Source organism: Xiphophorus maculatus, chromosome 1 (assembly GCF_002775205.1).
Source record: "Xiphophorus maculatus strain JP 163 A chromosome 1, X_maculatus-5.0-male, whole genome shotgun sequence".
Classification (NCBI taxonomy): domain Eukaryota; kingdom Metazoa; phylum Chordata; class Actinopteri; order Cyprinodontiformes; family Poeciliidae; genus Xiphophorus; species Xiphophorus maculatus.
In genome coordinates this window covers 21283253-21310706 of record NC_036443.1, presented here as the reverse complement: position 1 = coordinate 21310706, position 27454 = coordinate 21283253, and the positions used below count along the sequence as shown (strand labels likewise).

At 38.0% G+C, this 27454-nt stretch overlaps 1 protein-coding gene across 1 annotated transcript in view; it reads right to left on the bottom strand.

The window, feature by feature from the left end:
• Positions 1-27454, bottom strand: part of bmp7 (bone morphogenetic protein 7) — a 32304-nt gene that overhangs the window by 3818 nt on the left and 1032 nt on the right. The window contains exons 2-4 of the mRNA XM_005805679.2: positions 5997-6189; positions 4048-4196; positions 994-1197 (exon numbers count right to left, since the gene is read on the bottom strand). Coding sequence (XP_005805736.1) covers positions 994-1197; positions 4048-4196; positions 5997-6189 — 546 coding nt within the window. The remainder of the gene's footprint in view (positions 1-993; positions 1198-4047; positions 4197-5996; positions 6190-27454) is intronic.

Sequence of the window (27454 nt, the reverse complement as noted above, 5' to 3'; positions counted from 1 at the left end):
TATCATTCTCCTCTTCTGGTGACCGGTGAGGCTCTGTGGTGCATTAGCTCTTGAAAGGGGCTCATGTTGGAAATGATTATGAGCGACTGGTTCTCATCATCCCGCTAAAGACCACTGGTATCCAAAGTTCCAAACAGACCCATTTGGCCCATGTGTCCAGGGCCTGGTTGCCCCACAGCGCACTGCAGATGTGTTCCGCCATAAAAGCCTGTGCTGCCTTACCTCCAAGCGGGAAACTTGGCCCCAACCGCTCTGTAATGCTCGAGTAAATAAACAAAGACAGCAGAGCACTATTTGAAGCTTTACAGTCTAATGTTTCAGGACTTCACATAAACACAGCACACTCACACCCTCAAAACAAAGGTCTTTAATGTGTCTCAAATGCTGAAACCTTTCAGTGTCCTTTTTGAAAATGTTGTAAGTCTGTATGCTGTGAGTACACACGCAGAACCAGGAAACTATTAAATAAGTGCCCTTTACTTTGTTCCTTCAGTGGGAACAGATCCATACAGTGCCTTGCGGAAGCATTTTCACCCCTTGAAACATTCTTAATCCCATGTTATAATCACAAACAGCACTTTGTTGCATTGGGATTTTTTTGTGACAACTAGTAGTGCATAAATGTGAAGTGGAAGGAAGTTTCTTAAGGCTTGGATTGTTTTTACATAAACACATCCACACAAAAAGGATTTTTACTGTTCCCCTTCAACTCTGATGCCTCTAAATATAATACAATGTAACCACCTGCTTTCATAAGTCAGAGGTGTTCAGAAAAAAAAACTGAGGTTTATTATAGAACATTAGCAAACAAATACGATTATTTAGACCTTGAAAAGAGCAGAAAAACATTTTGAGCTTTGAACATCTCAATAAGCACTCTTTGTTCCATCATGTGAAAATGGAAAGAGTATGGACATTGTAATGGACATGCATATTTCAGAACATGAATTTGCATGATAGTCTACATAATGAACACACACTTTCTGTGTTTACCTGCAACATTGGCCACTCTGAGAGCCTCTTGGCTCCTTGCTCCTTTGGACCGGTTGGGGTTGCGTTGTTTGCCCCCTCCCGAAGCTGAGCGGATGCTTCGCAGGTGCACTTCAGTTGCTTTGAAAAAGGCCACCATGAAGGGCTGTTTGCTCTGAGGTCCAGTGCGACCAATTAGCCCAGCCACACGAGGATTGATACTCTCTCCTGTTTGGGCGACAAAATACAACAATGCTACACGTGTCAACATATCATCTTATTTGGAAAAGTTTAATGTTTAAGCTTCTAAAATCAAGTAACTGCTGTGCGTATAGCTTATCTCCTGTGTGATCCTTTTCTAAATGAAACTACTTTGGATGGTTTTACAAGCGAGATTCTCTTTTTGTGAATTCCTTTCCCTTTTTTCCGCCCTCATCCCTTCTCTAAATTCTCTTCAGTCACTGCTGGCGACAGAAGGTCTTATGCACTTGTTTGTACACGCTCCCCTATAAAGCTTCCTACCCAGTCTAACCTACAATCACGCGCAGATGAATCCGACGTGCCCAGCCCACCCTTTGCACAACCTGAAAGCAGTATCGTGTCTGTTTTCCTCATCTAACATGTAACATCCTGTCATCCCTACCAAAGATATCGTTTTGTACATTGTCTTGCACTGAATGCTGTTTGTTGAGAAAGTTTTCTGGAGGCAAAATATTTGTGCCTCCAGATAACTAATGCCTACTAAGATAACACGGGGTATTTTTCCGCATGCCTGCTAATGATGCTGAGGGTATGACCGATGATGACGTTGATGAATGATGAGGTGATGACAGATGAAAGGCACCGACTGATATATCTCCTCTGTGTACGCACAGACAACTCAGCTGAGTTGTGTTGTAATGCTAACCCTCATGTTTGTTGGACTGCGCTACGATGGATTCAGCTCACTTGGGCTTGTTAGGCTTACACTTGAACACAGCTGGAGCTCTTAGAAATGTTTATTCAGAGCACATTTTATGGTCTACTAAGTAGAAACTGGTTACCACTCTCACTTAATAAGATAAATAGTTTAGGGCAAACATATTTAGGCGCTGTTTCTCTTAGCGCTGTTTACAAGAACATTCAAGTAACAGTAAAATTCTGGCCTCAATTTAACAGAACATGAGATTTTTTTTAATCTGCACTGACTGCTATGGACATACACAATATTTCCTTTTCCTTTTCATTTAAGCTACGTAACCCCTTTCCTCTATGTATGCTCTGTCTCAGCCTCACAAAGCAAATAGCATTGCCAATGAAAACATGTCAATTAACTAAAGAATGTGTGAGTACATCCCAGACCTCACAATATAAATATAGCATTACAAAAAAGTTTCTTTTGTAATGCTACAAAAAATGCCTCCTTCCAGATTTCTTCTGAAGTTGATTTCTTTGTCATATACTGATGTTTCAGATCTGCTCATTTTAATCTCAGGTAAGATTAATAATAATCTCAGACAATAAGGAAACAAGTTTAACAAGAACAAGAATTGATGAGGAATATAAATGCTTTCAATGCACAGCTACAGTCACAATGGCTGATATTCTATTTCCGACATTTTAATCACATTCTCTTTAAAATGAGTCATGGTTCAGTGTAAAAATCCTTGTGAAAGACTTGATGAGACACTGTAGAGCTTTTATTGGTCTTCCTGAGAATGCCTGCAAGTTGACAGAGTTGGTAGTACTCTTGTCTTGTCACAAGAAGTTCCTGGGTTCAAATCCAGATCTTTCTGTCTTCTATAATCCAATGAAAATTACAGTGAGATTAACAGGTCTCTCTAAAATTGCTCTTAGGTATGACTCTGTGTGAATGGTCGTTTGTTCTGTGTGTCTCTTTGTTGTAATTTGATAGACGGGCTGCTTGTCCAGGGTGAGGACTGGAGAGATGTGATTGCTAGCTGAAGATATGTAACCAGCAACCAAGAAAAAGTGGGTGAAGATGGAGGATGGACTGGTGGATGAACTGACTATGGTGTACCTGTGTTTTCTTACATAAACAACTGTTTCATTTTCATTTCATTTAGAGAGTTCATATCCCGAGGTGCCTCAACCTCCTGCTCTTCTTCAGCTTTTCCTCATCCAGAAAATAGACAAACCTTTTGCATTCCAGTAATCAACTGACTCACCATTGAAGCCTCTCTGAGTAATTTTATTGTCCAGTCTGCTTTGCTCCTGTCATGTGTTCTGTTAGGGCCTGGTCTCTGCCAACTTTTCTTGAGTTTGTTGATTTTTTCTGTGTTTCATTTCACATAACACATCCTCTTTGTTGCTGCAAGTTTTGTGTTTGCTTATTTCATGAAAGGCTCATTCATTCCTCTTTGCATGCCTGGCATTTGTTTTTTTTTGCTTCGATCTGAATTTGGGTCCCAAAGATAAAAGCCAAATCATGAGTTTTCTTAGCTGCTTTTAAAAATATGTTATTCTATTGTCAATGAAGCTCACAGTGCTTAAAAAAATTGGAATAAAAAATAGATGAAGATAAGTGAGGATAACTAGTTAAACAATAACAAAATAGATTTTTTTTTTAAATGTAATTTACAATTCCACACTTGTAAATGTTTGGTGACACCAAAAGACAATTTATAACACACAACAATACTGTATGAAGCACTTTTCAAAACAACAAGAAAGAATAAACAGAGAAAAGAAAAACAGCTGAACATGAAAAAAACCCCACCGGAAAACCAAAACCACCATCACATTTCATCAAAAGCAGTTTGTTTTTGTTCATAAATGTTTCAAAAATGTGTCTTGATTCCAAACTTTTTCATGTTAACGAATACAGTAGATTATTAAAAGATGTCTCTGTGCAGCTTACTGCTCTTTATAATAGTTCAGAGCCAACCGCAGCGATCATGCTCAATTGTCTGCAAAGGTGTGAAACTCTAAACAGATGTTTCCTGTCTAAATCTGCCAGCAGATATTTTATGATTTTATTTCTCCTATACCTTTTTCTGTTTCTTTTGCTTTTTTTAACATGTCACTGTGCAAAAATCACATTATGTAACAGATTTACCTGACATGAATGTCTCTTACCGTTTGCAGTCTCCAGGGCCAGCTGCAGACCGAGGTTTCTGCTGGGGTTCAGCACCCAGTGGTTACTGGTGGCTGTAATGTCAAATACCAACCAACCCTCCTCTGCTGCCCAGATCACTCTGGAATCTAGCAGAAAGAGATCTGATTCCCTGAAGGGAAACAGAAAAAATAAAGTTAGAAGTTAGATATCTGGAAAGAAATTGTAACTGAGTGATTGACTGAAGCAACAAGTCATGGAATGTACAGAGTGAGAGGACTGTACTAGTGTGACAAAGAGAGTGATTGAGGGAGGTGAGGAGGGCTCCAGATGGTGAGGCCCAGGGGAGCACTTCATTTTCTTAATTGACAATAATAGCTTTATAAACGGGCGGTCCTTTCATATGGTACACACAGTCCATCACAGAGTGGAATTCAGTGGGCGAACCAGAAAGCATACAGGGAAGAAAAGGAGAAACAAAAAAACACAGCTGTGAAAAAGGAACAAACAAAAAAAAACTGTGAAAAAAGTAGAAAAAGAAATAGGGCATATCAAAGTTGATGCTATTGTCAAACTTTGTGGTTTCTAATCTTTCACCATTTGAGAGCAAAAATCCCTTGTTCTTCATTTGGGCATTCATGCATCCTGACCTATTTTCTGACTGAGCAGATAGTGTGTCACAGAGTCCTGCTCCATTCATGTACACAAGCCATTCCCTGGCAGAGGAATAAATGACTGTGTTGTTCCCTCCAGACAAATGAAAGGCCCAAGCAGCTGAGTTATACACCTTCTGGCAAAGCCTTAGTTCAGAAATTCAGAAATGTTTTGTGTAAAACTCTGCCAAAACTCAAAGCTTTGATAACTTAATTTTAATTAAATGTTTTATTTTGTAGGTGTTGCATTATGTGAATTTTGCAAATATTATATTCACTGAAACCTCAAGAGGAAAGTCATTTAAGTCAATTGTAACACAAAATTAAATGTTTGAAAAATTAAACAGTCTTTTTTTATATCCTTGAAAATAGCCAACAACTAAGACTGCAATGGTCTAAAGTTACAGAAGAATTCCTAAATAACTACACAGTAATGAAATTGGGGTCGTTAATTTATAACTTTTATTACTATTAGCTGTGAAATCCACCAAGCTGTTCATCCTTCCCAACAAAGCAATTTCTTCCTTTTTGACTGGTATTATTTCCAAAGATTAGAGCTTGGAAAACCTTTACGATGACGCTATTATGTTTTCTAATAATATAAATGCTGTAATAGCTATGCTTCACTAGAAGGTGGCCACGATATCAACATTAACTACACCAAAATGTAAAAGAATGAGATCCAGGTTAAAGCAGTGCTACACTTAAATATTTCCTAGAATGATGGTAGCTCATGTTTTCTTTTCCACAGTTGATTCTCTCCTCACTCATTTATTTCACCCGTTTCAATTTCAATTGTGAAACAGTTAGGAAAATGTGAGGACATGATGAAAAAAAATTAAGGGAGCTTCACTGTGGTGGTTTTCAGCGAAGAAAGCTAGAGAAAGCCCTTGTAAAAAGTAACTCTTTATGTAATTGTCTCTACAGTTTACATGCAGCACAATTTTTTATTTTTTTTGCACGATCTGAAGTTAAATCAGACTAAAGTTCTCCTCTTTTAGGTTAGTTAGATTTAACACAATTATTTCTATTTGCCAAATGAAACTTAGTGAGAATTTTTTTTTAGCAATGTTTGGGCAGAAATATACGTAATTGAAAGTCTCACACGCTCTTTTTGGAAATCTAAAGCATTACAGTACATCCATTATCCTGGATGTATGGTATGGACAAGCATATTTTGCGGGTAAGGTCAACTCACCTTACCCGAAGGTAAAATTGTTAACTGATTGTGAAAAAATAAAAGCTAAAACATTGTTCAAGAAACAGACATCTAAAATCCTGGACATCATTTCACCACAAAACCACACAATGGAGCTCACTTGTCAGAATGTTCCTCCAACACCTGGTAGACGCTGATGCGGAAGGTCTCATTATCGTAGCTTTCATGGATGAAGTCTTTGAAAATACGAAACTCGGCAGCGGTGACGGCTTCACCCTCTGGGATTCGTGACAGATCGAATCTGAACTCTCGATGATGCCGCCGCACAGGTAGAAATTCCTTATCATGTTCCACTGCAAAAAAGCACAGAAACAAAAATAAGACAGCATTCCCAAATCAGACCAACTGGAGTTGTCCTTTGTGAGGTATGAAACAACCAAAGCTTATGTGGGTTTAGACGAGAGGTATAATATTTTGTATTAAAATTAATTGTTGTCTTTCAAACTTAGTAAGGACCTGATATAAGATGCCGGACTCTGAGTCAGTGCCAGATTTGACAAGTTGATAGATATGTACGTTGGCCGATGACAGAAACATTCGTGAAGCGTTGCATTAAAAGCAACGCATCTGGCGAACACTGAACCATGATAGAGAGATGCAAGCAGATTCTGACAGTTTTATGAGCCGCTTTTTCCCCTTTCTTTTTTTTCTTTCACAGAGCCCCAGAGAGCCATCCGGTCTGCCCTTCATCTGGTTCTCATGAGTTGGGGGCTCCATATTTGCTGTACCCCATCCCCACTGCCTCGTCATTCCTATTGCCACATCGCTGCTTTCCAGTCCATCCTGCGCCACCAGGAAGCCCCCTCCCTTACCTTTGTTCCTCTTAAGTCACAGCAGGACATTCCCAGGGTGAAAAATGTTTGCCTTTAGAGAATCATTTAGGAGTTTATCAATTTCTCTTCGTATAACTTTCTGTGTAATGATAAATCTCATCTGGGATTCACATTCAGGTTATTTTAATTTAAATTTCGTTTTCTCAACAACTCAGCAAAACTTTGAATGTCAATAGCTAAATATTTTTGCAGTGTTTGATAAACTAGAATCATAATCACATAAAGAAACAGTTACATAGAAAGATCAATACTTCCTTTTGCTGTATTTTCTTGTTTTAACATGCAAATGTAAAAAAACTTGGCAGTAATTCTTCGTAAAGTTTGTATGGCATGTGAGAACAGTGGTACAGCAGTGGTACTCTTAGTCTAGAAATGTTTTGGCATGTCCAAAAAATTTATAGAAATCTTGGTTATCTGGTGATCAAATTATGTGAACTTCACTACACATTATTCTTATCAGTTTCTCTAACCCATGTACCTCATTTATTTCCTTTTTCCAGTCCCTTGTTTGCCAGCACTTGTATTTTATGACATTTTGGATTACTATGAACAGGCCCAACTCAGTGCACCAATTGAGTGCAGAAGCAGTGGTTTTTCACCTGGTCTGTTTTTATATTGCTGAGTCATGAATTCATTAAGGAAAGTAAATGTGCTGTTTTGGATGTTCTGGGTTTTTTTGTGACCTCTTTGATGAGTCAGTTGCCCATCCTCTCTGAGTAATTTTGATAGGCCAGCCTCTCCTGGAAGGGTTACCACTGTTCCATCTTTTCTCAATTTGTGGATAATGGCTCTCTTTGTGGTTTGCTAGAACCTAAATAATTAGAAATGGCTAGACTGAAAGATGTAAATTGGGCTGCTCTTCATCTGTTCTTCAATTTATTTAGCCTACCGTACTTCATATTGCCAGCAGTGTAAGATTTAGTCAAATGTTGGAAAGAGGACTCAGGACTTCAGGCTTCAGCTGGTGGTGTGATCTTATTGTTCTTTCCACAGAAAGTAAATGCATATGATTTTATCTAAATAGGAAAAATTTTAAAAACCAAAACTCTGTGGGAAAGATAACTTCCACTCTCTTCAAAGTAATACAACTGAACATATAAAAAGATATAGAAGAGGACGGTGGACGCCAGGCTATGGAGCCCCAGCACTCTGTGCCAGCTGATACCAACCATTAGTTGAAATTCAATCACAACACCAAGTTAGAAATAATCCAAAACACACTCTTTAAAAGACTCTTTAAGAAGCTCACACCCTTTCAGAAATGACCCCTTTAGCACATCATCACACGCAATGCTCCTTCATGATGTCGTTTACAACTGTTCTTAGGACTAAAAAGTAGTTTTATACTTTTTATCAAACTACTTTTAATAAGTAAAAGTAAAATTACTTTTTTGATTAAAAAAACCCTACTTTTTTTACTACTATCAAAAAAAACTACAGAGGCACAGTTCCTCTGCCTCTGCCTTAGCAGAGGCACGGTTCCACCAGGTCTTTGGTAATTGCTGCTGCTGCTCGTCTGGAGGAGTTGTGAGGGGAGGGAGGTAGAGTCAGCTTGGGACTGAAGCTCCAAGGGAGAACTTTGGATAAATAGACAGAGTTTTGTATGAAGTGCTCCCATGGCAACCATTTGGGGATGCTATGGGAGATTCAAGGATTTCTCAAACATGTATAAATGAACCAAATCACCACTCCAGGTTCATTTTTGAGGTGGGTAAAGAGTGCTATGAAGATAAGATGGAAACAACAGTATCTGGTAATTCTCCCGCTAAGACTAAGATACCAAAAACCACTACATTCACCATAAAGTACAACACAAACCAGCTGGATATAACAAATCTGTTCAATCATTGGTGTTTTTTTATTTTTTCTTGTCCGTAAGGATGCAATTTAATGCAGTGACAGCTTAGGTTACCCCACAATATGCTAGTCTTATTTAACCATCCCACAGTCTTAGCACAACACTCAGTGGGAACCGAGTGTTCCCACTGTCGGTGACCATGGGATGGGACAATCCCATCCCATGTTTATGAAACACAAATAAAAAACATTGTAAAAGCGCACTCAGTAGGTAAATAACTTGTTGGGTCTAGATAACCATCCACCCATCTCTTAAGACCATGGGATGGTTAAGTAAATTTTTATTCTAAAGGTCTCTCAGTAGTCAGGCAGGGGTTATGTGGTTAAAGAGAATTAATTCATATTTCAACAAGGGGAAACTACAATTTCACATAGCTTGGTTTGGATACTTTTGTCCATAAATAAATGAAATCATCTTTTGAAAACTGCTTTCTCTTTGACTGAAATTATAATTTGTTTTTATCTGCTACATTTAAGTTTAAAGGGGAAAAACATTTAATAATCTGTAAGGGGAAATAAATGAGAAAATGAGAAAAACAGAAAACCTTTAAAGCAGTTTACACAACTTCATTTGCTGCTCATTTTTAATAAAGTTAAAATGTGCAGCAATGAAACCGTGTTGAAACCTTGTTGATATGTACAAGGCTTCATATCAACCCTGTTCTGAATTTCCCATATTCCTGCTCAAATCAATCGCTCCACGACATTCAGGATATTTTTCTAAGTAAAAACATAGAATTTTTCCATGCATGTGGTCTTTCTTTGAGGTGTATAACATTTTCCCCTTGGTGGATTTGAATGAATACATATCATGTTTAAGACAAGTGATGGGGGAATCACCTACACAACCGAAAAGGCATTTCAGGAAGATCCCAAACTGTAATGGAATATCTCCTTCAGGGTACAGATGTTGGCATTTTTAACTTGAAAGACAAACCCACTGCAGGGAAGTAGACATTAAGTCAACTTCCCCCCACTCACTGCATATTTTACGTTTCACTGCTCCATGCCTTCTCATTCTTCATCTGCTCCTGGTACTCTTGCCACCTCATGTCTTCCAGTGCAGGTGCACTGCCCTCTGTTTAGAAAGCCAGACCTGTTTTCCAGCTTACTGAGCAGCCTCCCACATTTTTTACAGCGAATTCCTTTATTTTTATTTTTCATTTCTGCCCATAAAAACAGCTGGACACTGCTGTAAAACTCACAAAGTAACTGTTTGTCTCATTTCCACCCTTTAATGTATGGATTTTATCAGCACAATTGAAGGACAATAAAGACTCGGCTTGCCATTCCATTCTCCTACAGGCCATTGAGGGAGTATGGCAGTCATTAGATGAGAGGAAGAGGCAAGGTTAAAGCTAAGTGGGTGCATTTATGATTTCCTGTTGAAGGAAGTGAGTAGCCATCACCCCACCTGTGTCACACACACCAAAAATCTGGCGAACACACCCTATGATGCCATGTGAGCTCCTTGCTCTGAGTCGTGCACATTTAATTCAGCTGCATCTCTTCCAGTCACAAACTCTCAGCGTCTGTAAAGTGACGGGTCCTGTGCGTCACCGTACACAAACACAATCATTATGGCTTTCTGTAATCCATAATTAGAGACACGACAACAGACACATGCAAAGAGAAAAGCGAGCTTACACAGTGAGCTGGCCACACACGTGCAAATCAGCAAACTCAGACATAGTGAGATGGCAAAGTCTGCTCCATCCTCCTAGAGTTTATCATGCTCCTGGTAACCATGAGGGGGACTGCTGAAAGAGCTCTGTGTTAATCTCCATTCATGGTTAGAGCTTCCTTTCAGTAATTCTGCTTACTTGAAAATTATCATTGGGACCTAAAATGCTAATATCCTCACTGTCCAAAGTGGGATTTTTCTCTCCTCTTTTTCTCAAATGAGAAAATGAAGACTTTGTTTAACTTATAAAATGTCACGTGCATTCAAGTTTTCTATGAGAATGAGTTAACTTTATTTTTCAGTTTGTTTGTTTTTTTCAAGAAAAAATGGAATTGTTTCTGTATTAATGGTGCAAGCTTTAAGCCAAACGAACAAGTGAAAAATTATGATTTTGGAACATTATTTTCAGGTGTTTGATATGTTTTGATCATTTCTTTGATGTTTGTTTAAGTTTGAAAGGTCTTGCCATATTGAGTTAATTTATCTGTCTATTATTGTTAGTAAGGTATTGCCATACAGGCTCATTTCTTTAGGTTTCTTACTTATTTTTGTGTTGTGTTTTCTGTGTATTTTAGTTTATAGTCTAAGATTAATGTTAGACTTTTTTCCACAGTAGATGTGTAGTTTTCTTTGTGTCTAGTTAACATCGATTTGTGTTAATTATACCATTCCTCTGCCTCCCTGTTTTTTGTCCTCTGCAGCTGTTCCAAATCACCTGCTTAACTCATTTGCATTCATTGCCATTCTCCAGCCTTTCCTCTGTACCGTTACGCTGCCAGTGCTCCGTATAATATGCTTCCTGTGAGTTTTCTACTTATTTTATAATTAAATTAGTGTGCTCTTTTCCATAGTTAGTTTCTGCACTTAAAGTATTACAGATCTATGACATTAGATACATACATTTTTACCATTAAGTACCTAAATTTGTATTGAAACAGTAACACCCATATTGTCCACTGTGTTTTCCAGGGCAGTTTTGGATAAGGTGTTAAAGTTTTGACATTTACAAACAATTCAAATCAACTAATATGTTCTTAAAAAACAAAAAAATTAAATGTTAAAACTGAAAAAAGGAAAAGTCTTTTTCTGTTTTTTTATTTTACTGTATATCACATAGCTGCACACAAGAGCTTCTCTTTTGCTGGGTGAGATGGAGAACAGACTCAAAGGATTCATTTGGAGCTTATTTGATAACAAAATATTACCAACTGCTCTGTCTACACAACCTTGTAGAGTCTTAGGGGCACAGAGGGACATGCTTCAACTGAAGTGAGCAACTGGTGATTCAAAAAAATCAGATAACATCTGAATGTATTTTTTTCTGATGGCAAAAAAACTGCAAAGCAAAGCACAATATTTGTCTAAAGATATCTAGTTGTAGTCTTGGGCAGGAAAAAGTGCATCTTTACCTAAAAACAACAGACTTTAAAAATCCACACCTGTTAAGTGTACTCATAATCATTGTCTGATGGGATGTTAACCTCTGAATGAATCTGATCCAAATCTTATCCTGTCATTCCTGCCAGGTATATTTTCCCAGATAAAATGAGTTACCTCAGGGTAGCTTCTGAAAGAGAAATAAATCTATAAGTAAGCCAGACTTTAAAAGAGCTTTTTGAAGTAATGGATTTCCAAGATCTGATTTCCTTCCTTCAAACAGCCAATAATCCTGTCTAAACGATGTGTAAAAGTAAAAATGTTGTGTGAGTAAAAATAAAAGATAAAGTCAGGACTTGAGGTAACTTGTTATTAGGTATGTGCCAACATGAGATATAATAACCTAAAGCAAAAATAAAGTAGTTTCTCTCTATCACTATATTAACAAAGATGTATAAAGGTTGCATATAAGTTTATATGATTGCTTTTACTGTTTTTTCTTAAATAGTGCAAACATAATGTAAATGGTGGGAGGCGCTCCTTTTGTTTGATGTTCTTCACCAAAAACATTTCCAGCCGTCCACTTTGTCTTTGTTGTAAGTATTTCAGCCAGCTGACAGGTAAGTGAAGGGGAGTCATCAGAATATGAGGTTAACAACCTACTGACACCTACTTATACCTTATTATTATGAGTTTCATTCTCATTTCGTCAACACACCTTCAGTTTAGTTTGAAAACTTATCAATGATTAGACAGAGATAGTACCCATATTTTTTTGTACATACTTTAAATTAAAGGCATCCAATAAAGATTTTATTACTTTGTTTAAGATTAAATATCTACTGATATTTCCTGCAGCAGATTTGTGCATTACACATCACAAGTTTAAATCATGAATGCTTTCTTGTTCTAATATATTCACTTGCTCGGTAGCTCTCTGTGTCTATTTTCTGTAAATGGTAAAGCAAATGGTACTGCATTATAAAATCATATCCCCTTTAACATTTCAGTTAAAGTTGTCTCCAAAGGTAAATCAGCTGAAATGTGGGTCTGACTCTTTGTTACCCTTTCTCTGTTCTGGTGATTTATTCACTTTGCTGCAAACGCATCATGATCTGACATGTCTTCCATAGGTAAGGGAAGTTTTACTATTGACAACTTCAAAGAACAAAACTTCAAAAACTCCAAACTATTCCTTTAAGAACAAAGTCCGGCTGATGATAAAGAGGCTGATTTTCTTTTTTTCTGTGTCTACCCTCCTCTCCCCCCTTTCCTTCTTCTTCCCCACATCCTTTCTCCACCTCTCCTGCTATCATGTGAACCTAAGACACTTCTACAACACCTCAGGCTCCGGAGCGACAGCAGACATATCTGACGGCTCACATTAGCACAAGTGTCTGTCGGGCACCCTCACACCCCTCAGTCCTATTTGCACTCTTCCGCTCCTCGCCGGGAGGGGATCTCACCCTCAGCACCCCTCTCACTTTTCTCAACTGTCGACTTAAGCTTTGCTTCCCTCAATTCCGAGAGTTCATTGCCACAACATCACCCTAGAGAGCTACACTAATAAGGACACCTGTTAACTAAAATCCCAAAAGGAGCTGGATCATTCCACAAATTGAGTATGAGGCTTATAAATGGGAGAATATGCCAGGAACTCTGTATTTTTATTCTGTATTTTAAACTGCACTCCCAAAACACGTCAAAGTTTCCACACTCTAAAAGGAGACCAGCAAAGAAAAACAGTAAAAGGAAGGGGCAGACTTTTTTTTATGATGTTTGTCCTATAAACAATAAAGACAGTTCGAACTCCTGGGCTGGATTGAGTACCCACAAAAGGGCGATTAGCACATTAGGAAACGTCCTGTTCACTAGCAAGTGCTAATGACATCATACCAGCATGATGTATTTGCACCATAGGCTGTGACAGATCCAAGGGTCAAGAGAGTTTAATACTATAACTTACTCACACTTAGTGACCATTACCTCCGAGGCTGTTTTCAGAGTGTGTCTGCGTGTACAGTCACTAATGCATGCCTACGAGTTTAACTGGAAGCAAAGAAAGTAACCACAGGAAGAAAAGCCTTTACATTGAAGACCTGCGGTCAGGCCAAACTTTTCCGGCTTTGCTGACCTCTTTACCCTCCTTCTCACAGCAGACATCAAAATTGCTTGCCCTCTACACCCATAAACTCCTGTGCTTGGTTCCACCTCATGCTTCACTGGGCACTCTGGACCACAGATTTATACAGGATATATAAACAACCTGGAGCTCTTAGTAATGCATTTTACTGAAAAAAGAATCTCAAAGTGGTACTTTTTTTCTCATTTACTTCAGCTGTGTTACGGGTTCTTTACTTAAATGAATAGTTTGACTTTTTGCTGAAATTTCACTATCGGATGGGGAGGCAGAGAAGAAAATCAAAACCAGTCTTTTTACTAGTTATACATACATTAACCTAACAATCCTTAAAATAGATAATCTAAACCATTCTGTGGTCATGTGCAGGTAAAATAGAATATGTGTTCTAATTAGATTAAAAGCACTGTTCGGAAATAACAACTTTAGAGCAGATACTTATCATTATACATTATCCCCACATCTCTGTATTAAAAATGTATTTCTAGTGGTCTGATAAAATACTCATTTCTTGTATCATGTTTTCATTAACTTCACATGGAATGTTATAATTAAGACATAAAAGCTTGAAAACATCCGATTCTAACTAAATTAATTTAAAAACTGTGCTTCACTTTGTGAAATGAGTTGCTAAAATAAATACGCTTTTGAATAATTAACTTTTTAATTGCACCTTTAAAGGCATTGTCCTTCTAGAGGGTGAACCTAAATTTAGTTTCATCCACCTTCCCATCCATTCTGACTATTTTCCCTGTCTCTACTGAAAGAAGGCATCCCCTCAGCATGATGCTGCCACCACGGTGGGTGGCGAGAACTGTTCAATGTGATGTACAGTGTCAGTGTTCCTGCACACAGAACTTTACACGTAGGCCAAACGCTTTAATTGTGGTTTGATCTGACCAGCGCATCTTGTTCCACAAGTTTTCTTTGCTGCCTAAGTCTGGTCTTTTTATAACTTTTTTTCCCCTGACAATGGCTATCATAAAAACATTTATAGTAAAGTTTGTGGTTCCAACTTGGCAATATGTAAAAAAATAAGATCAAGGTGTGAAAATACTTTTGGATGGCGTTGTACTAAAATTTGAATCAAAAGTTTTGAAACGCATCAGGGCAAGGGATTAGCTTTTGAAATCTTTTTATTTAATTATTATTGTTTATAATTTTTTGTTAATGTGGATTAAATCTAGAACAGTTAAATACCTCAGCCAAGTTCTCTCTAAGGAAACTATTTGCATTTTGTAAACGCAATCAGGAAGCGGTAAATGTGAGTCATACGAAAAAAATTGGTTATTGCCGTGCAAGTAGCATTTCAAAATAAATGTAATTTAGCCTTAACCAAGATGTTTTCTACCACTAAGGATACCTTATTATTGCCTAAAGTTAAATTGAGAATAACAAGCATATTAAAACTGTTTTCTCACACGACTGCCAACACACTACTTGTAAGGGGGAAAAAAAGCTATCTGTGTAAAAGCTGACTTTTAGTTCTCAAAGATGCATACAAACAACAACAACATTAACGGTCACAAAAATGTAAAGATTCCTGCAAATCTAACCACAGAATAGTATTTATTTTGAATAAATTCAAAATAAATACCTATTACTTGGCAGTAATGCGCTACAAATACACATTTTCCTTTTATGAAAAGCTGATGATGCGTTTCATGAAATCATCAACATTCTTATATGTAATAAAGCTTTTTCTAATGGTGTGAATGCAAACAAACAATCATGGAACTATAATTTTTTCATACAGGATAACGTAGTTATACTTGTATCTTTCTTTTTCAAAGATTAGGAGGATGATCTTAGGAACTGACTTTTTATTTTGAATAACAGCATATTACGTTTTTGAATGATCTCATCTCAGATGAAGGTCAAAAATATGATTTAATTTTAGAATGATCTGGAAATTATTTTGAGTTTAATAATTCTATATCCGAATCTATAGCCCTATCATTTATGGGACAATTTTTATTGAAGATATGTTCAGGGGTAGAAAGAGTGTTCTATGCACTGATGAGTTACTAGAATGTAACCATGTTAATCTTTATTTTATTCTAAAAATAAATAAATAAAACCATGCCTTATGTAGTGCTGTTTGTCATTTTAGCAACCATAGTTTCTTCCTTGGATAGTTGTAGCTAAACCAGAACAGAAATATCTCTCTGTGAAATTTTTGTTGACAAAGTGAAAGTTGTAAATATGAATTTTGGAGTTCACTTTCTATTCAGACTCCTCAGCCATCTTCTCCTTGGTTTGTCAGCTGTCGTGGATGAAAACTGAACCCTGAGCACAATTCCATTTCACTTTGGGTGCATGATCCACACACACACTTGTATAAGAAACTACTTAATATTTGCTCAGTGATAAGTGAAGTCGCAAGAAACACAACAGGTACTGGAGCTTTGTTGGAAAATATTTTCCTAAGTCAGAGAAAACTGCAAGAAATTGCAAAACTAATTGTGTATAGAATTAGCTACCAAAACAAATTGATTTAATGTAACTCTGGCTATATTACCAGAGGTTTTTCATAGAATAATCTATTCCTACAGAAATATCACCAAGATTAAGGTGGAGAATGAATAAATGAACATGTCGCATTTTCAACAATTGAGAATTTAACTCTGAGGTTTCTGAAAGTTTCACTTTTGTCATACATCAAAAAATAAGAATCCATAAAGGGGCACTCTTTCATTTAGGTCTCTTCTTAGAAGAAATATGCCTACTAATAAAAACATAAAGACTCAATGCTTATGCAGGCATAGTTCAAAAATATGTAAAAATGCTGATAAAGTGTCTATGATCTGCACTAAAAACTAAAATTAAAACAACTTTACTTTTTAAGACTTAGAATAAACGATCTACAAAAGAAGAAAAGATTTATTTGTACAACTAAATGTAGAGGTGTGTGTGTGTGTGTGTGTGTTTTTGAAAGGTGTGAGACTAAATGATGAAAACTGAAGAAATTAATTTTAGTAAAAATAATTTTGTTAATTTGAGAAAATTCGCGTTTAAAATAAAATTACAAAAATATTCCTCTTTCCTTTGTTGATCCCCATTTTTAATAATTTTTAGACATATGTAGCTCCCTCACACTGATCTATTCTGGGTGAGGGTGAACAACACAATGCTACTTGGCTAAAAAGGCTTTAGTTTAGTGAGATTGGCAACAACATAACTACATTTTCATCAGTCTTCATTCTGTTGTGCGACATAATGAGCTGCACAGCAGGAGTGTAGAGAAAAAGAGCTTTTGGTGCCAAGCAGCACGGCATCTCCAAGCACTAATACCACTTTAACCATCTGCACTTCCTCCCGGATAAAACAACTCAGTCACCATACCGCAGCCATTCAGTTTTACCCCACTCACCCCCTCGTCTCCTCATCCCCTTGTTTTTATGTTCTTTAATTTAGAGGCCACAGGAACCACACCCTCCTCATTGAGCCAAGCCAGCTCCTATTATAGACCTCAGGAAAACTCACATGTCGTGCGCTCGTTGGCAGGAGGGGAAACATTTTAAGATTTTCCTCTGCATCCCAGTGCTGCACCTTGTACGCACATGATTGGCACTTTGATTTTATCAGCTTGTTGTTTATTTTGGTTCTCACAGCCTATTAACTTTGGTTTTTCACTAATAAATATCTCCAGAGGAAATAGATGGAAATGGCAGCTGCTCGTTTTTCCTGCGCAAATAGAGACAAGTCACAGCCAATTCGTATATCATCCTGACACAATGCAGTGTTTCATCACTTGTCATAAAACCGCTTGTACGCGGCCATTGCTTGACTTTTGCAGGCTTTTATTTAAATGTTGGAGCCTTCTGAGAACTCTGGTCAGCATTATAGGCTTCCGCTAACGCAATTTTCTGTTTGGAGACCTAACACACATTTCATAGTGCAGCTGGTGGCTGGGCAGGATAGGTGGCTCGAAATAGGGTTTTACTGTGTCGAACAGTCATAACTGCTCTGTTCACAAGCCTTTGCAACCCCACATCCAAGATGCAGGCGCTATGTGAAGGTACTAACACAAAATAACGTCCCTTGCACCATGGTGCTTTATTTAACACTTAACTATCACAAAATTCAATGTATTTTATTAGGATGTCTATGAGCTACTATAAGGTATTTGAAACCACCAAAGTGTTTCACAGAGCATAAAGTCACCAGCAACCTAAATAGTAAATGTCAATTACAATATGACAACAAAATGATTAAACAGAACCAGTTGAGATGTGGAGACAAAAATGAAATACGTATGACAATTAGTACAATGGAAGGTGGAATATTATGCTCAACTGGAACCAGAAGACAATTTTTCAAACAGTCCCATAATAATCATTAACTCTAAAAGACAAAGGCCTGTTGCTGCACAGGTGAGGCACCACTAATCAGAGAGTTCTGTCACCTTAATTTTCAGCTCTACCAGAACGAATCAAACACAAGTGTGGAAAAGTTCTTTGATTTCCACTTAGTTGGTCTTCATTCAAGTCATAGTTCAGATTTTGGTTTGGAAAACCTTTTCAACAACAATAAACTGACTGTATTAGATCTTAACCAAAATTTGCTTTCCTGAGCCAGTTAAAATGATAGATTTATTTAGAATACCACAGCAGCATATAAGTCTGAAGAAGAAAGAAAATAACTAGGGCTGGACCTTTAACATCTTAATTACAGATTAAACACAAATACCTAGCTAATATGTCTGTTCAGTGGTTTGATTTGCTTATTTTTGTTGATATATAATGTCTGATTTAAAAAAAACGATTGTGATTAATTCAATTAACTTGATTAAAAATTTTAATTGAGGCTCACCACTAAAAAATAGCACATGGTTTTCAAAATTAAACCTAAAATTCTAAATGCATATTGTGCGTTTTGTCAATATTTTGTCAAACAATTTTTTGCTGCAAACATAGCTGTACGTTTTTTAGGGTTTGTATAAAAAAAAAAAAATTATGGCTGATTTTTTGGGCAAAATATCTTAAGATCAGTCAGACTGGATGATTAACATTTACAGAAATTTTATTTACATTTTAGTTACATTACGTTTCAGGTATACTACCACATGAATGTGCTTGAAGCTCAGCTTTGATCTAGGGTCAATGTTGTGCTGAAAAGAAAACTCTTGCCCAGTCTCAAGTCTTTTGTAGCCATTAACAGATATTTTTCCCAGGTTTTCCCAGTTCTCACTTTTACATAACTGATTAGCTCCAACCAATTTTTCAGTCCCTCTTGAAGACTTTGACACAAAATGATACTGCCACTACCATGTTTCATCATGGGGGTGATATGCTCAGAGTGACGTTTGTTTTTGCTTTGCATTTAGACAGTCTATCACATAAATGATATTGAGGTTTTTATATGTAACATAAAAAAATGCTAAAAAGGTCAATGAATACTTTTCAAGGCACTTTAAATACATCAAAAAAATTTATTCTCTTGGCATTTCCTCTTTTTTGTCTTCATCTACTGTTCCCACTTCATTCCTCCTGTCACCTCTGCCCTACCAGTGCCCCAGTGCCAAGCAAAGAGCGTTATATTTGTTATTGCAGCAGTGGAGCTATTGGTCCCAGGATCTCTGGCTGTGCTCTGGCCTACATCTGCCCTCTGAGCTTCACTGCTTGGTACCCATCGTCAGAGGAGTGCAGAGGAGTCTTAGATACTGCTGTTCTCTGATAAGTCCTGGCCAAAGTAGCCCAGATGGTAAAATAAAAGGGGCTATGTGGGTGGAATTAATATTTTTTCTAATATTAAGTGCATTATCTAGCTCTATTTTTTTCCCCACAAATAATTAGAGAGACAAATTATCTTGATTGTTGTGAGGGCTTGGGGCTACAGTTAGAGAAAATCAAGACTTAGAAAACAAGAGTGAGCTTAGTAGAAAAAAAAAAAACTCTGATGAGCCCAGCATTCCTGGCAGAGTAGCAGGTCATTCCATCATTGAAGCCGAGCAAGAACACCCGCTGCTTTGTACATCTGTGCTTTTTGACCACTGGCCACATTATCAAGTCCCACCCACAGCGTGTTTCATCATCTCTCCCAGCAAGTGCCTCAACTTGGCCAAGCACATTGAGGCTGTGTACCACCAGATGTCATTCTGGGTTGCCTGGGTTCAACAGGTGAGTTTGCAAAGTCATAAATGGAAAAATAAAAAGCGTGGTATTTCTGGTTAGCATGGTGTGGACTTTGTAAAGACGCCTGAAACTCATGCAGGTTGAGATTCTTTTGATTGTGTTTATCGGTACTCAGTGCCTAAAAAAGTATTCACACTGCTTCGAGTTTTCATCATGTTACAAATGCAACTTGAATGTGCTTTTGGGATTTTATGTAATAGTCCAACTCAAAGTAGTGGATAATTGTGAGGTTTAGGGGAAATGACACATAGTTTACTTTTTTTTTCCTAAAAGAAAAATCTAATAAGTTCAATGTGACATGTATTTGAATCCAGCCATAAAATCCACACAACCGAAACTACAATAGAGTTCACCTGTATAAACCTCAGAATACATTTAGGTGCTCTGTGAAAACCTTCGAGGTTTGTTAGAGAATAAACAGCATCAGAGAGACTAACGGACACATCAACCAGGTCTGGTTAGAGGGTTTGGAAAAGTTTAAAGCAGGATTAAGCAATATCCCAAGAATTGAGTCATTAGAATCTGGAAGAAAAAGCCACAACTGAAAAAAAAGTAATTTTTAAAGTTTTCAACAAAACACACGGGACACTGTTAGTATGCGGAAGAAGTTGTTCTGGTGAGACATGCATGTGATGGAAAGCCGACACTTGTCATTACCCACAAACCAGGTGGCAGCATTATGCAGAGGGAGACGAAGTTTCATCGGAGATAGAGAAGCGAGTCAGAGTGGATGAGAAGATGCCCTAAGAAGCTGAATACAGGACAGTCCTGGAAAAAAATGTCTAGAAGCTGCAAAAGACTTGAGGCAGAGGTGGCGCTTTACCTTAGCAGAGCAATGGCTCTAAGAATGCAGCCAGAGCTTCAATGGAATGGTTTGGTTCAAAGTTTACCCATAACTAAATATGACTGAAAATTTATGGAAAGTCCTTAAATTATGGATTACAGATATTATTTTTTGAAGAAGAATGGATATAGTCTTATAGTTCTGCATATACCAATTTGACAAAAAAACGGGGAAAAAACCTGACAGCATACCCCAAGAGCATGCAGCTGTATATCCACAACAGACCTTGATACATTAAATCAAATCCTGTATGAGTAACTACCTGACGGGAAGACCGGGCTGTCTGTACCAGCTGCAGCATTTATCTGCTTCTGCACACTCCCTGTTCAGCAGCAATGAAAAACATGCCTTCAATAACACTAATTGGCTGCAGAGATGTTGCTTTTGACCACATAAAACTGAGCGCACATTTCTCTGCACTTGTATGCAGGCGTGCACATGCGTGTGTTTCGACTCCCCCGGGAATGCACACTCAAATGACTACATAATTCTGGAAGAGGACAAAAGGCAAACAAACCCTGTTAAGGACAGGTCCATGCACAGAGTTTAAAAACGTGGCCTTCAGCACACATTGATTTTTTTCTATTGTCCACATGTGAAAGACTGCATCAGACATATTTTGAGAAACCTTTTTGGTTTAGAGTCAGAAAGACAATGATTTATCCGCTTTTAAACAAGCCGGCGACAATATATAGCATGATTTAAGGAAATAAAACTCTCTTTTTTTTGTTTGAATTTAAGAGGTTTGTTTGAAGAGGTACTGAGAAAAAGAGGTACAAACAGTCAGAAAAAGTGTGTGTTTATGAGCTTATGTGTGTGAGAAGAGAGGTGGGGAGTGGAAAAACATACAAAAGAACTCGAGAAAGTGTTGAAATGTTTTATGTCTGGAAGCACAGGAGTTGTAAACCTTTGGAGGTGAATGCTAGATTGGGAGGTTGAAGACTAAACCCCAGAAAACACTGCAGGGACCATGTGATAACTAACTAATTAAAACTCGGAGGCCGGCACCGCCAATCAATACGGCTCATTCAGGAGGATATCAGATGGGGATATCTGGTGTCAGATTGTCGAGGGGGCGGGGTTGAAAACAGCCAGGACACTGGGCCAGACGTGCTGGTGGAGGGTGAGTCGAGGGGACTTGTTGGACTTTGAAAAGATAAAGTTTCTCTGCACAGCTGCTTTGGCCCACAGACAGAGAGAGACATCTGTATTAACCTCAGCACCACAGGCAGCACTGTTGAGAGGAATGCAAGGCACAACAGAGAGAAGGGTGGGGAGAGGATGAAGGAGAGATATGAGTTTGCTGCTAAAAATTATATTGAAGCTCTTCATGGAAAAAAAAAAAAAAGATTAGAGCCTGATTAACTGTGAAACAAGAGCTGAGCTCCTGTGATGTTACAACAGAATGACACAACTGCTTCTGAGTTTGTAGTAAGAAAGCGAGCTGGTGACAGAGTTCTGTCCGAAAGCCAAAGCCTCTAAATTTTTAAACTAATTTATCAGTTTGACATTTCTTCCTTCCTGCTGTTCACAATGTTGCCTGTAAGCCACAAAATAACACTGAAGGAACATGAAGAGATGGGTGCAGTAAACGGGCGAAACGGATCAGGTCACAAAGGTAACACAGAGAACCTCTGCCTCCTCTCATTACTTGGTTTGCACATAAGCATGACTTTAGCATGCCTTGGTTCTGTGAAAGTGGAACTGGAAACATGATAAGTTTGAGACAACACGAGTAGTGGAGCAATGAGTGTGGAAAAAATTCCAGCGGAACTTAATTTGTTTACTGTTTTTCAACCTGAGAGATGAATCCCATCTGGTGCAGATTAACAGCAGCAGAACACTGAACAATTAAAATGCTCTCTAGTAGCACATTTCCCAGTGGTTTGATATTTGTTTTCGTTTTTACATGTTTTTCCTCTGCAGCCGCAACAACAGTCTCAGTCCAGACAGAATGACATTTCTGGATGAGTCAATGAACACAAGTTAATACCCCATAGCCTTTGTCACATTTTGAAACATAAAACTCAAACTTCAAATATATTTAATGGTGTGGAATTGATACGTGATTTTAAATTGCTTACAATTAAAAAGTGACATGTGCATTTGGATTCAGACCTTCTGCTCTAAATCTCACTGGAACAAATAGGAAGGCACCTAATTAGTACAATTCAACATTTGTGATTTAAGCTCAGTACAGATCCAGCTTTCTATATGAAGGTCTCAGTGGTTTATTGGTGAACATTAAAATAGAATCATGAAGACCAAGGAACACAGCAAGTGTAAAGCAGAGGCTACAGCACAATAAGCTTTGAAAATCCCAGTCAATAATGGAAAGTATATAACAGAACCAGAAATCTAATAAGACATAATTTACCACCTAAACTGTCAGGCCGGGCAAAGGAGACATGAACCAGAGAAGCAGCTAAGATGTCTATGGTTACTCTGCAGGTTCGGTAAACCTCTGCTGCTCTGGTGGGAGAAACTGTCAGCAGGACAACTATTACATGCTACAGGTCTATCCTGTACGGAAAAGAGGCGTGAATAAAGCTGTTGTTGAAAGGAATCAAAAAGAAGTCATATATGCAGTTTTTAATATGCCATGTATGTGGATCTTATTAGATAAGAGCAAAAATGTATCTTTTTGGCCTACATGCACAATGCTTCGTATGACCAAAAACTAGTACACATTGATCGCAATACACCATCCACACCATGAAATAATGGTGGTGGCTGAATCATGCTGCGGGTAAGCTGTCTCTCTTTTCTTTTTGTTTTAGCAGGGATAGAAAAACAAGTTCAAGATTTTAGGCTAATGGAGTCAAGCACAAGCCAAAACCTGAAACAAACCCTTTAGAGGCTGCAGAAATTTTGAGACCAGACATGGAGGTTCACCACCTCAGCAGGAAGGTGGTGAGAATCAGTAGCTACAAAGCTACCAATTCTCTGTAGCTCTGGCTGCAGAGTTACAGAGTTTAGATCAAAGCATATTCATATGTTAGAATTACCAATTTAAAATCCAGATCTAAATCTAACTGAGAGCCACCAACAAGACTGGAGAGCTGATGTTCAAAGATGCTCTCTCCTTTTAATCTGGATTAAACTGAGCCATTTTCCAAAGACAAATATGCAAACAGAGGTCAACCCCAAGACATGCAAAGCTGATAGAGATTTAGCAGCTGAAATTCAAATCACAAATGGATGACACACTTTTATTTTCCTATTACTTTGGACTACTTTGTATTGATCTGTCTCAGCAGCTAATAAAAAATGGGAGAAGGGGTGTAAATACTTTTGCAAGGTATAATCTCTCCTATAAACACACTAAAAACTGGATAAGAGCCTACAAACTGGATAAGAGCCTACATCCAGCATTAAGGCTCAACATAAAGCAGAATTTATATAAGGAAATACAATCTATCATCAAATAAACCTACATATATGGTCATTGTAATATTTTCTTACTACATAAAGACAAAACAAGAATAAATGAATTTAAGAGAAATAAAGAAAGTGAACCCAAACATATATTTTGAAAAATTACCATACGCTGTGTGGGTCTGGAGACCAACCGATATGAGTAGCACTAGCATACCCACCCTCAAATTATATGATATAAATATTTTTGTGCTGCAATGTGTTTGCTGTGTTGAGATCCAATGTCATAAATGTAACTTTAGGAAACATCAAATCATAAAGCTTTAACTCTGTAAGTTGGAGCCTTGGAGCTTGAGGCTGTGAGAGTTTGGATAATTCTGAATATGTTAAAAGAAAAAATTTGTTGCATTTTTTTTTTTTTTTTTTTTTGAGGATAGCATACAGGGTGAAAGGTCTTGCCTTCATCTTCAATCAAATAACAGACATACTGAGACATTCTGGCTCTGTTAGATCTCCGACTTGCTGCAAAGTTGTGTCATTCCAACTTTCGGTCACATCTATAGTCCATGTGGGGTTGCATGAGAAGAGGGAAAACAAGGAAGCTGTGACTAACATACCTCGTGATAACATCTTACTGTAAAGGGTCTGATCCCCACTCCCTCCCTCACACACACCCCCACATGCACGCGTGCAGACACAGGTGATGAGCCTGCTGCTCTTTTAGTCATCCGGTATGCAAACAACAAAGGTTCAATAGCAAGTTTCCTCTGATTAAAAAGATCTAAATGGGTTATGCAAGTTAGGCTGAGTGATAGTTTTTACTCCAATGGGACGAGAAGGATTGGTGTGCATCAGTTCAACATAAGCTGAACTTTACAGGCCAAAGCTGTTGCCAAAAGCCACAGAAGTCGCGGTTTGTTAAGGAGGAAATGCTTTAGCAGACAATGGCCGAGGGCTAATGCTGCCAGAGACCAAAAGCACCACCGTAAATAATCACTACAGGTAGACAGACAGTATCATTTTGTGTGGTCAGCTTCAGAGTTTTGCGTGTTGTGTTAAGTTGCTGCATGATCGTGTCTGGCTCACACCCAGTGCCTGGGTGACCTGTGTTTGCATGTAGCAGTGTGAATTCTGAATGCATGCTGTAAGTCATTTACACAGCTGGGCTTTTAAACTCCAGTGACTCAATACAGGACGTCCCTGGCCTGGGGTCTGTCCCAAAAAACCCACACACACCCTCAGCTGGCTCCTCTGGATTCACAACAGAGCTCCAAGAAGCAAAAACAAAGCGGCTTGAGAAGGATTAGCCAAAAAATTCATATTAAGTCATTTGGTGGCTTTTTCAGCGAATCACTCTACGACTTATATATGGACTTTAACAAAGACGGAGGTCAGTGTCTGAAAATGGGCCTTTGCTGCAACCAGGGTGCAAAGTCTGACTTATATGTGTTGGCTTTACAGATCCAGAGTCATGCAGCAGTTTGAGGAGTGTTTTTTGAAATAAAAACTGTGCCTGTTTAGCTCTCAAGACAACCTAAATGAGAAAACAAAAGCCACAAAATGCAAATGTGGAAAAGAAGGAATTTAGAGAGGAAACACAGTCAGTTTAATTGCCATCACTTTCTTCTCTCTCTCCTTCTCCCTTTACTTTTTCCTCCTTCTCTCAAGTGAAAGGCAATGAAGCAATGAAATAAAGGTCTTTCACAAATGTTTAATGATAAAAACACAAAATTTAGCAAAAAAAACAAAACAAAAAGAAAACACTGATATTTGCAGCATGTGACAGAATGTAATCACAAATACCCTCTTTGTGTTTAAATGAGAGACATGAACATATGCCTTAAAGGCTCCATCTGACCAAAGGTCATTTAAAATGAGATTATCTGCAAGATATAAAAACAGAAGTGTGACTTTCCTTCTGCTACTTTTTAACATATATTCAATAAAACAGTTTCCCCTTTTTCTGGTGGAAGCCATCTTTCAGAAGCCCTAAGAGTTGGTTTATCTCTTGTCTTTTTGGCTCCAAAGCCCTCCACTACCCCTTGAGGCTGCTGCAGCCTTGCTTCTTGACTTTGTAAGTCTATGTGGTCAAATCCATCTGTGCTGCAGCCTGTTGAAAATAGTCACAATACATCAGCTCCCACAGTAATTACACATTGCAGTGAAGGGAGTCAGTGTCACCTCCCTCTTTCTTGCCAAGATACTTACACAATAGTCTTTCCAGGATTGAAAGCAAGTAGGGATATATACATATATACATATATATATATATATATATATATATATATATATATATATATATATATATATATATATATATATTTGGAAGATGCGGCTCTGGTCATAGTGCTATGAGGACCTGACTAAAGCTACCTGCACACTGTGAGACATGATACTGGCAGCATCATGCTGTGGGGATGATTTTCTTGATAACAGACAGTAAAGGTAGTTAGAGCTTACAGGTAGATAGGAGGAGATAAATAAAGGGAAATCCTGAAATAAAATCTGTTAAAGGCAGCAAAATACTTGAGAATGGAGCAGATATCTTAAATCTTCAAGCAGAACAATAGAACATATGCAATAGAACATGTTAGATCAGTACATAATGAGGTGTTAAAATGGACCAGTCAAAGCCCAGATGCCCAACTGAGTATCTGTGGTAAAACATGAAAAGATGTTCACATAAGCCCCACTTAGAATCTGAGGAGGAATGAGCAACAGTTTCAATCATTTGTGCTCCAGACTGACAACCGTTGCAGCTAAAGGTGGTTCAACAAATTATTAACTCAGAGGACCCGGACACAATGCACGCCATATTTCACTGATTTTTATTTGTAATATTTCAAAAACCTATTAATTTTTCTTCCACAATTATTCAGTACATTGTGTATCCCCATGCAATAAAATCTCATTGAAATAATTTGAAGTTCATGCCTGAACGGGGCAATACGAGGTAAAGCACTGCATCTAAAAAAAAAAAAAAAAACTAATTACCGATGTGAAGTGCATGCTACAAAGTCACAACTCATTCATTTGCAAACAAATCTGATTAAACTAACCAGCTGAAATCGCTGCTGACTGGCATTATTCTGATATCTCCGTTTCTGCAGGGATGTCTCCAGATTAGAGTGAAAGGGGGACCTGGTGGTGCACTTTGAACCCATTCCTCTGTTGACTCATTCTTCAGATAAGGCCTGGCTGACATATTAGCTGCGAGCTGCTCCCTCATCCGCAACTAAAGCACCTGAAAATTATAGTTCCTCTCAGCTGTTTAACAAAGGGGTTCAGTGGAATTTGACTCTCCTGGT